General features: G+C 35.1%; 1 protein-coding gene across 1 annotated transcript; it reads left to right on the top strand.

Moving 5' to 3' along the window:
• The first annotated feature begins 2,866 nt into the window (after window positions 1–2,866).
• Window positions 2,867–10,900, top strand: LOC144438740 (uncharacterized). The gene is made up of 6 exons (XM_078127894.1): window positions 2,867–3,208; window positions 7,320–7,446; window positions 7,814–7,987; window positions 8,657–8,853; window positions 9,282–9,380; window positions 10,748–10,900. The coding sequence occupies exons 1-6, from the start codon at window positions 2,867–2,869 to the stop codon at window positions 10,898–10,900; spliced, it is 1,092 nt and encodes a 363-aa protein (XP_077984020.1).
• Window positions 10,901–12,587: the final 1,687 nt, after the last annotated feature.

Consider the following 12,587-nt stretch of genomic DNA (forward strand, 5'->3'; position numbering starts at 1 on the left):
TTTCTGTCAGATGTTAACATGAATAATGCTGCTGTACACGATATATATGTTTTATAAATCATTGTGTTTGAGCAGAAAATATGGATTATATATCCTAGTCCTTCTACGTCACTGGTTCTGTCGTGCTCGAAACCTGAGTCAACATGGCCGAACTTCGAATCGGTGATTTTTGATAAACCATGCTTAGGGGGTATAATTATATTATTCCCCAATATTTTTCTTCATACATCTGGAACATACCTGTTATCTAAGGGTTTGTTAATGTAATATAAGCTTATATGTCTAGTTCTGTTCCATACTAAGGTGGCATATGAGGTGTAGCATATAAGGTCATTTGACTCGACTGGGAGGTTCTGTATCGTAACTTTTTGGTAGATTAGTCATACTTTACTTCATGTCACTATAATAAACTATGCTAATGTATGTACGTGTGTGCGTGCGTGCGTAAGATTGAACGAACAAAAGAGCGCGCGTTACAAACAAACAAACAAACAAACAAACAAACAACCAAACAAACAAATATGCATGGGTAAATGTATTCGTATACATGTATATAATGTATATACGGGTGAAATAGTATACACTGTGTTTCAATATATATTCTCATCCATACGACGGATTTAGTCTCTGTCACGTGTTCTTATCAACACTAATCTTCCAATGGATTGGTTGGATAGAAATACTAAACATTTTATATTTCAAGATGATTTTTATTATCAAAGAGTATATCAGCCCCAAAAGATTTTGTTTCTTTTTCCGAAATCCTTAAATAAAAGAAATTGTAAAATGCATGTTTATACATGATTTGTATGTTTTATTGTGTGCTCATTAAAATCATAGAGATCAATAAAATAGATTACTCTTTTTTAGTTCTGTATTGGCTTCTATATTCTGTTCCAACGTCGTAAACCTCATACCTCTTTACGGCATCGTCCGGAAGCAGAAACATGTGCTCTGACTTGTGAGAATGTCACCTATTCTGGACAATATAGAAAGGTCTTTAACTTGTATCTGAAGACATTAGCCGTATAATATATAGAAAGGTCTTTAACTTATATCTGAAGACGTTAGCCGTATAATATATAGAAAGGTCTTTAACTTATATCTGAAGACGTTAGCCATATAATAGAAAGGTCTTTAACTTATATCTGAAGACGTTAGCCATATAATAGAAAGGTCTTTAACTTATATCTGAAGACGTTAGCCGTATAATAGAAAGGTCTTTAACTTATAGCTGAAGACATTAGTCGTATAATATATAGAAAGGTCTTTAACTTATAGCTGAAGACATTAGTCGTATAATATATAGAAAGGTCTTTAACTTATAGCTGAAGACATTAGTCGTATAATATATAGAAAGGTCTTTAACTTATAGCTGAAGACATTAGTCGTATAATATATAGAAAGGTCTTTAACTTATAGCTGAAGACGTTAGTCGTATAATATATAGAAAGGTCTTTAACTTATAGCTGAAGACATTAGTCGTATAATATATAGAAAGGTCTTTAACTTATAGCTGAAGACATTAGTCGTATAATATATAGAAAGGTCTTTAACTTATAGCTGAAGACATTAGTCGTATAATATATAGAAAGGTCTTTAACTTATAGCTGAAGACATTAGTCGTATAATATATAGAAAGGTCTTTAACTTGTAGCTGAAGACGTTACCGTATAATATATAGAAAGGTCTTTAACTTATAGCTGAAGACATTAGTCGTATAATATATAGAAAGGTCTTTAACTTATAGCTGAAGACGTTAGTCGTATAATATAGAGAAAGGTCTTTAACTTATAGCTGAAGACAGTCGTATAATATACAGAAAGGTCTTTAACTTATAGCTGAAGACATTAGTCGTATAATATATAGAAAGGTCTTTAACTTATAGCTGAAGACATTAGTCGTATAATATATAGAAAGGTCTTTAACTTATAGCTGAAGACATTAGTCGTATAATATATAGAAAGGTCTTTAACTTATAGCTGAAGACGTTAGTCGTATAATATATAGAAAGGTCTTTAACTTATAGCTGAAGACATTAGTCGTATAATATATAGAAAGGTCTTTAACTTATAGCTGAAGACATCAGTCGTATAATATATAGAAAGGTCTTTAACTTATAGCTGAAGACATTAGTCGTATAATATATAGAAAGGTCTTTAACTTATAGCTGAAGACATTAGTCGTATAATATATAGAAAGGTCTTTAACTTATATCTGAAGACATTAGTCGTATAATATATAGAAAGGTCTTTAACTTATAGCTGAAGACGTTACCGTATAACTTGTATTTTATTCCACTGACATATGTAAGTTTGAGACAATTGAAAATTTAGAATGTGGATTCTATTAGGCACTGGAAAACAAAAGAAACTCGACAGACAACCGATGACGTCAGCAGTATCATGAAAACCTCATAGGAATCAATTTTAGAAATCGATCCAAGAAAATTACGTACAATTCGTAGGACCCCTTGAGTTACTCCTAATTGGTTCAGTAACCATCACCGTACAACTAACTATATGAGACTCAAACTGTTATTTTTTGATGACTTTTTCATTCAAATGACTCCTTTGCTCTGTCTATTTGTGTCAAATAGTCCTTTAAGCAGTTATTCTGAAAAAAAGTATGAGGAAATGTGAACTTATGTGATATTTATACTATTATAGTAAATAAACGATGATATGATGAAAGTTCATTTCTGTACGAGTTCAGTCTAAGTCTAAGTCTAAATAAACGATATTGTAATTTACTCTCATCTCCCCACCGGATTTGAAATCTGAGGTACATGTAAGAACGACTTAGGGTGTCACCACATTTGACGAATTTTCCAAAACACCATTTTCTTCGTTACGTTTTCTTCGTCATGTTTAAAATAATTATCTTGGTATTCCTCTTTGGAGTGGTATATTGCAATGATGAAGACAACTTTGCAAATATTCGGTTATCCTGTCACCGATCGTCCTATATGGTATCTATCGAGAAACACGAAACCAACTTCGTCTACCTTGGTGGGGTGTACAAGAACAAGAGGGCACGAAGTCTTGGAGAGTGTGTATCATTCTGTATCAAAAGTGACGACTGTGAATCTCTGAATTTCTGGAAGACCGAATCTCTGTGTCAACTAAACAGGGATGCTATCTACGAAATGGGACAATTGTCATACTTGTATGGAGGCAAGTATAGGCAGTTAGCTGAAGCACACCAGGTATGATGAATCTATACTGAAAACAAAAAAGAAATTGTGTATGATATAATTTACATATAAAACAAATTTCACCGAAGAGGAATAATTTTGTTTATTGTCGATTAAGATGTCGCAGCCACATGTTGCCCATGCCATGACATGGGTTGCACCTGTCAGTTACATAAGCTAAGATTAGGCCAGGTGATAACACTGGACAACCTGAAAAACCTTATCACTAAACGAAAAGTCATATTTTAACATATATTTCCACCGGTGAAAATCTTGAGCAGAGGATGTGTAAATGTGGTGAGTATGAGACAAAGTGACACCTTTGACTTAATTTACCCCTGGTGATCTCTCCCCTGGGGGCTGTAGACAATCAAAAGTGGTACTGCCTCTCGTACTCCCCTTGGACAGAGATGGTGATTAGGTGGGTCACAGGTAGGGTAAAGTTAGGTATAGACAATTTTGAGCTCCTCGGTGAGAAAAATATATATATTGCAAAAATATATTAATCATGCACAGTTTCTTTATGTGGCCGGTATATTTGCGATGCTATCTATGAAATGGCTAGGCTTAGTTGTCATACTTGAAAAAAGGCAAGTATAGGCACTTGGCTGAAACACGTGTGATGGGAATTCATATGGGGACTCGATTCTGACTGGAGAAGAATGCAGGACGGCTACTTTCCCTTCATCAAATGGCATACAGTGGCTAGTTAACTTAAAGTTCCAAATTCCAAGTTGAGACAAGATTGTGGAATATGTGTTGACATTGGCTGCAGTATATTTTGAATATACTTTCCCAAACAATTGTAAGAGTTTGAGGACTTAAAGCTATAATTGAATGGGTGATATCTAAACACCAACTTCAATACCCAAACATATATTTAGAGTGGAAATATTTTATCTAACTGATTTGACTGTAAGTGTTAACATTTTTGTGACAGCGTCATTGTCCATAACTCTTTCGATGTAATGTGTGTCATGTTACATGCATGGTTCATGATACCAGGTTTGTCACAGTCTTGAGTGACGAGCGATAGTAGAAGTTGAAGTCTCAAATATTTAAGATATGTTCTGTTCCAGGAATCGTAAGTATAGATGAAATAAACTGATATATATGCAGAACATATAGGTGTTTTTAAACGACTGATACATTTGAAAAGCTGTGATAACTCAGCGATAGGTTGAGAGATGTTCAGGTGTAACAATTTGTGTTAAGCTCATATCTACACTTGATTCACGGTACAAGGGTTCGCTTGGACTTCAGGGAATTAGCTCAGACTACACACAATGTTCATGGTTAACTTGGAACATTTTAGAAGTAGCCACGGAACAGATCGAAGCTCCTAGTCTAGGCCTTCTAAAGTGAATCGATCCATCTTTATTCCAACGTTAAATTCTTATAAACATAAACTATACAATACTCAAATGATTGGATGATAAAATAATCAGCACCATAAATGAATAAACGGGAGTGTTGTTGTTGCCTTAATTCAATACAAATGATATTGACAATTATGTGAAAACTAGTTAAACAATGTGATCACGTCATTGTTCTTCCAGCTGCCTGTAATCAGTCATTATTCGACACTGTTGATCTTATAATAACTTAATGTTGTCATCTTAGAAGAATACTATTCGCGATATGTAAACATTTGTTCCAATTATTAATTCACTACAACTGAGTTTTCACTGTGACCTCGCATGACTTTAAAACTTTTCGAATATCAGAAAGTTGTGTTCTGTCATCCGTAACACTATCCCCTCCTCCCAAAGTCTGACTTCCATATCAGGCATTAAAATATTCAAAATAATTGCCTTCCACAACTGAAATTCTTTGATGATCTTGTAAATCGATAGAAAAGGAGAAAATTACAAGCTAAGAAATTAAACTTGGAATATTTATGAATGTGTGCTCATTTCTTGATCAACAGTCTCATTTCGAGTTTACTTTCAAAGATTAGAATTGCAGCGATTATCGTTTCAACATTGATGATAATTTGAGTGGATATTCTATTCAAGAAGAACCTTTTTTAGAATCCTCTATCATACAGCGTCTGGTCAGACTATTCATTCCCTCACACAGTTATGCCTGTCTTTTTCCCAGATAAAATTAAACCCCTTTTTACTTTTGACTTGCCGCAAAATCAATCATACAGGTACTCTTCAATGATAACTCAAAAATCATGAAATAAACGATAATTTCATAAAAACAAGTGATATTACATTCTTTCTTTAAAAAACAACTTTACGATTGAAAAAAAGTTGGACTAGCAGTTATCATACGGTTTTTTAGCATCGGAGGAATTTCATAAATTCTTGCGGAATTTGAAAGAAATTTTGCATAGACAATATTAAAGCTCATTTCGGGTCGGATCTGTGTTTTATACTCAAATTTGAATTCGAATATTTATCTTGTACTGCAGATTCAATAAAATACTTTATCACCATGGTTCCTTTCTTTACTGTAGGAACTTTAAATCACACAGTCCGACTCAACGTGTGAGCAACGCATATATCTGTAGCGTTTTCGGCTCACTATAGCTCTGAGTCAGTCAAACTTCGATCAATAAAACTTCGATAAATCTTAATCTAAAATTTATCCATAAATAAATCATCAATAATATTCTTTCTGCTTGTACGCGACTGTTCAGGTGTAAAACAGCATCACTGAAATGGTTCTGATAAGAAAATAGATTTCAAAAATTGTTCGTCGTCAAAGCAAATCGAGCATACAATTATTTTTCTTATACATTTCTCTCATGATTAGCTTTGTACACACAGTAACAAAATCGCTGATCACGAATAGAAATAAATTCGCGCAATAAAAATAATGTCAATCTTTGAAAAAGATTTTGCTAACGTATGATTGAGTTCTTTGTCCATCAAAAGTCTTAAACATACTTCACGTGCAAACTGCTGCGTTCTGATCAGAGTGAGCCCGATATCTCTTGAAAATCGAACTGTTCTTTAATACTCCTTGTCTCTGCTATGCCAATCCAATCACATGTCAGCTAGTCGAGCCGCGTCTATCGTTTTCTGTTTATTCACAATTCCACGCTTTCAGACACAGTCTGTGCTTCTGCAATTTCCGTCACTTAATTTTCGTCTTCTTAAGGTTTAAACGTCGTGTCACTACGTACCTTGTCCAAGGCCGCAACCAATGTAACATTTCGTGTTACTCATATCTACAAGGGTTCGCTTGGACTTCAGGGAATTAGCTCAGACTACACACAATGCAATGTTCATGGTTTAACTTGGATCTTTTTAGAAGTAGCCACGGAACAGATCGAAGCTCCTAGTCTAGGCCTAGCTATTGCCTTGAGCTCACTACCTTCTAAAGTGAATTGATCCATCTTTATTCCAACGTTAAATTCTTCTTATGTCAAGAGCGTATTTGACACGATGTTGACTACACGGTGTCCAGCAAGAGAGAGATAGAGCATAGGAGAAAAGTGTTGCTATAGCTATCTGACCATGTGACCAAGACTCCGCCCCTCAGCAACCGATTGGCATATGAACAATGTGCTTTAAAACACGGGGTATCTAGACCTGAAATACAGGGGAAAATCCAACTTTCTCCATTATAGTACTGAGATGAGCCAATTTCAAAATACATGCACCCTGGGGCGTGTCACTCACAAACTTTCCGCAACAGTATGTATGTATGTATGTATGTATGTATGTATGTAGGTAGGTAGGTAGGTAGGTAGGTAGGTAGGTAGGTATGTAGGTATGTATGTATGTATGTATGTATGTATGTATGTTACAAGTGTCACAGCTAAATATCTCTTAATATTTTCAAGACATTTTAAACATCAGTACGTGTTTCATTTGGTATATTTTCTTGCCAATGTCACTTCTTGTGTACACGGCTTCATAAATAAATAAATAAATAAATATGTATGTATGTATGTATGTATGTATGTATGTATGTATGTGTGTATGTATGTATGTATGTATGTATGTAATCATGTTTTGATGGAACATAGACATTTTTTTCCTTGACAGCAGTAAACTACTGAAACACATACAAGGTTAATGGTAATTTCAAAAAGTGGGCCTGAAACGTCGAAATGTTGACATTTTAAAGAAATTTAATATAATACAATTTTCGTATTACACAGGATTCTTTGGGTGGTTGCTATGGTGATCCATGTCAGAATGGTGCAACATGTACTGAGATTTGTGACGGCAGTGCTCGATATTATAAATGTACGTGTACTGAAGGATATGTGGGATATGACTGTTCAGGTATTTTTGTAATTTTCTTACTTTGTGTGCTGGAAATTTCTCCCAAAGATTTTTGTACACATACGAATACACAATGTGTAGCACAAGCTAAGTTTCATTTATTTAACCGTTTATTTAAATGCAAATTACATTAAACCTCAGAGAATGTCTTCTATGGCTTACAATCGTCTCCTTATATTGCTAGTTGATGTTTCTTTACTTGGTCGGATTCTGCGTTGGTCAGGTTGTGAGTTCTGTCAGTTGGCTCACTAGCACTATGTGGTCTGAGGTGATGGTAATACTTTAGAAAGTATGATACTGTGAGTAACTGTTGATTATGCAGCAAAAACTTACATTCAGGTCATGCCCCTTTATTAAAACACTCCAGCCAACTGTTACACCCCTAGGGCCCCTACATATGGCTATATCAGTGGTTCCCACACTTACCCAGTATCTAGTGGGACACAGATCCAAATGTTATGTGACAACAGCTGGTACAGTATGAGTGGATCCAGTACAGTCACGTGCAACCAGGGCAGCTGGACTACGTCGCCAACCTGTACTAGTAAGTCATTGCTATGTTGTACCCCCCTCCCGTCAACTTATACTGGTGAGTCATTGCTATATTATACCCCCTCCCATCAACTTATACTGGTGAGTCATTGCTATGCTGTACCCCCCTCCCATCAACTTATACTGGTGAGTCATTGCTATGTTGTACCCCCCTCCCGTCAACTTATACTGGTGAGTCATTGCTATATTATACCCCCTCCCATCAACTTGTACTGATAAGTCATTGCTATGTTGTACCCCTCCCCACCAACTTGTACAAGTAAGTCATGTGTTGTAACCCTCCCGCCAACTTTACTAGTAAGTCATTGCTACATTTTTCCACTTCCTGTCAACTTGTCCTCAGCTGTAACATATTGCTATCAGTGACGTCATTCTATTAAAATCCAACCACCGTGTATTTCAGATGTCAATGACAATTCTTTTGAAGTACCACATGTATACATTTTGGAAAGGGGATATGGGAAAGGTGGGAATATGAACAGGGAAAGGAAGAATGAAAGAAAACAAGAAAACGTGTCTCCAATAACTACATTGAAATGTAAACCATGCACACACAACTTCATTCATATTTCTCAGTCTGTCCAATTGTCCGATTGATTTTTCGAAATGAATTGAAACGATAAACAGCAATTGCAAATGGCTTTCTTTCTATGATCATCATGGTGTAATGGTGTTGCTGTAGGATGTGAAAGTGGTGCCATTCCTTCTAATCAGATAACAGCCAGTTCTGTTTATTCATGGTACTACGCAGCCACCTACTGGGACCGATCCTGGCGTTCAAGCTCCAACTCGGTTGGTCAGTGGCTACAAGTTGATATTGGGTCTGTTAAATGGGTAACTCAGGTCGCTACTCAGGTACAGTAACTTTTATATCTGAGTGACACGGTTTGCTTTTTGATAATAATTAAATGTTTTAACAAAGAATGAGAAGAAAGGAAGATGGTGATGTAAGGTTCATAATAAAGTTACGTATGTTGCATACTTCTTCGTTTTTTAAACAAGTTTTGGTGAAGATTGTCAACTTTCTGAAGACACCAAGTTAATACTGTATTCGAAACAAGGAAAATACTCTATCACCCACTAAAGATGTAACATTGGCTTAGAGAAATGAAGTATTAGATTTAGGCATTGTTATGTTGTTGGAACAAAAGTGCAGAGTGTTATTTATGATTGACAATTTGCGTCGTGCTATGTGGGTCAAATGTTGCAGAGTACAAGTGCTTTGTCATGTGATATCACGAGTGTAAAATCTTAATTATATATATATATATGTTCTTTTACAGGGACGTGAATACTATAGTGAATGGGTTACTGCTTATAAATTATACTATGGTGATACGAGTACTTGGGCGTATGTTTACGAGGATAATGGCTCTCAGAAGGTAAATAATGTTGTCCTATAAACTCTTTTTATTCTAAATGTCTCTGAATTACCTCTCCTCTATTATGTAGATAGGTTTTTTATAATGATGACAATTTTATGAATTAATCATCAAATAATGACAATATATAGATTACATAACTTCAATCAGTTAATGATAAAATAATGATAAAATAATAATTAGACATCAAATAATGACAAAATATTGATTAAATAACTACAAAAGAAGGATAAATTCAGTCAGAATGTGCTGCAATTGGTGTACAGGTCTATCATTTAAAGTGTTTTGACTTTCAGTGTAATATTTTAGTATGGTAACCTCACAGTTAAAAACAGGAGTAAACTCTGTCGAATTGTAAACACAGCAGAGAAGATCATTAGCTGTCGTCAAACTACATTGACATGTCACTATCATACAGCATGCGCAGTTAACGGGAAAGCTCAGAAAATTGTCAATGATCATATGCATTCTTTGCACAACTCTTTTGATAAGCTCCCATCTGGACGCCGTTAGAGAATTCTCTTTCGAGAAAAAACCTCTTCAAAACATCGCGTTCCAACAGCTGTGTCAAGTTTATACTCATTGTAAAGACCATTTTAAACTCACAGAATTTGTATTGTCCTTGTCTAAATTGTTTTGTAAATTGTATTTTGAGCTTAAAGACAAATGTCCGCATTCATATGCGGACAATAAAGTTATTGAATTGAATTGAATTGAATTGACTAAAACCGTCAGTTAATTTATAAGATAATAATAAAATAATTATAATTTTATGCTAAATAAAGGTAAAAGTGATATAATGGGAATTAGACAATTAACAAAATCGTACATAAAGGAATTCTAATTTGGCGGGGATCTCACCCCATATTGATATAGTTACTATAGGCCTGCATGTAGTCGTTTTTTCAACGTTTACTGGAGATGATCGATCACAGTGCATAGACAAGAATAGGTTGTCTGTATCGTATACAATCGCAATATCAGGATATGGCAGCCATTTTGATTATCATTACAATGTGTTGACCATAATAATATCTGTAAGTAAAAATATTGCTTCATATCGCGGAATGGAGAATATCATGAACATGAACAAACTTTATTCAAACGACAACTATGATGGTTTTTTATTTTGTTCAACTTTGAGTAGCTGTCTTTTGTAGCAGAGACAAAATAACACTAGCATACAGACAACTTTCAATTTGTTTAAATGTACTAAAGACATGTCCTCAAAGAATCTCACGGATATCGAATAATCGCGTTCAAGGAAATTGTCTTTCCCTCGGTCTTTCCAGAGCAAGTAATCAGTTGACATTGGTTTTATGGCTGAAAGTATACTTTCAAACCGACGTGCTTTTTTTCGTTTTCAGGTTTTTTCAGCAAACTGGGACAGCAATACGATAGTTTACCATGCCCTGGGTGATAAGTCCTTTAGAGGGCGTTACGTTCGTTTCATGGTTCAATCTTGGTATGGTCATATTTCGATGAGAGTTGAAGTCTACGTGTACGCATGCACCGGATAGTTTCTGTCATATGTTAATATGCATAATGTTGCTGTACACGGCAGATATGTTTTATAAATCATTGTCTTTGAGCAGCAAATATGGATTATATATCCTCCACGTCACTGGGTTCTGCCCACGTTACTGGTTCTGCCTACGTCACTGGTTCTGCCTACGTCACTGCGGTTCCGCGGTGCTCGAAATCAAAACGGTCCAAACCGGTGATTTTTTATTTTAAAAAAAACATACTTAGGGAGATATATCTATACTATACCCCACTATTTTCTTCATTCAGCTTGAAAATACGTGTTACCTAAAGGTTTGTCACTGTCAAGGCCCTTTTGTGTCAATCATATTTTCCGTTGGGAAAATATTGGGTACGGTAGTACTATCTTTCTAAATATAACTAATGTAATATACATATGTGTAGATCTGTTCATTATTAAGGCGACATACAAGGTGTACCATATAAGGCAATTTTGACAGTGAGGTTGTGTATTGTAACAGATTTGTTATACTTTACCTTCATGTCACTGTAATAAACTAGACTACGTGTGTATATGCGAGAGAGAGAGAGAGAGAGAGAGAGAGAGAGAGAGAGAGAGAGAGAGAGAGAGAGAGAGAGAGAGAGAGAGAGAGAGAGGGAGGGAGAGACAGAGGGAGAGACAGAGAGACAGACAGAGACAGAGACAGAGACAGAGACAGAGACAGATACAGAGAGGGGGCAAGGAGACATGCAAACACAATATGTATGGAAATTTAAATCGAAGAAATTAACGAATTTTGTATACATGTATTAATGATACCAGGTGACAGAATAACGAAATCAATGAATTGCCCCTTGTTAGTGTTGTATTGGTCTGATGTTCAGGTAAGTTTCCGACCACTATATATAAAAGTTTATATCGTTGACTGAGGTTAGGTCAATTAAAGACCGACGTGTTCAAATGAATTAACTGGCTTTTATACGATTAATAGAGTGAATACATATGAATGTTATGGTATTGTTTTCAAAAGTATGCTATACATATTATCAATTTTACATTGGTTAGTTTAGATGGATCATTTCTTCAACATTAAATTTATTGAACAACAATTAATCATATATCTGAGCATATCTGAGCATCACTGGAGTACGTAATGTGATATGGTTTTCTTATTACTGTAGAACACATGTATATTCTAGTCGTCTACATGTTACCGAACATTAACTGTATAACTGACTTTGAATGCACATAATTTGTTTTACCATATGCGTGTCCAGTGTTGGAGAACTAACTTACAGGAGATTTCATCTTAGCTTGCAAATGTTATTAAACGATGTATCAAGATCATTGAAACAGATCACAAGGTTTCATGTTGAGACAGACTAGACACGATAAATATAACACACAAAGATCCCGTGCTATACACAATATCCTCTCTGTATGGTAACAAAAACAAAATACAAATGTAAAAAAAAAACACGAAGCAGAAAATGTGCAATAGACGTCTATTTCAACATGAAACTTATAGTCATTAGTTCCACTGATCCTGATACGCCGTTTAATAGCATTTGTAAACTAAAATGGAATCCCCTGCATCCGGTCCGGTAATGCATTCAACCAATATAACCAATATCTGTAAAGCTTGCAATCAAACTTTACTTGAGCTAAAACATTCAGTTCGGATAATGCTTGCTTTCGATAAAAATACCCAATAAACGACA

The sequence above is a fragment of the Glandiceps talaboti genome, chromosome 8 (genome assembly GCF_964340395.1).
Source record: "Glandiceps talaboti chromosome 8, keGlaTala1.1, whole genome shotgun sequence".
NCBI classification, from domain to species: Eukaryota; Metazoa; Hemichordata; class Enteropneusta; family Spengelidae; genus Glandiceps; species Glandiceps talaboti.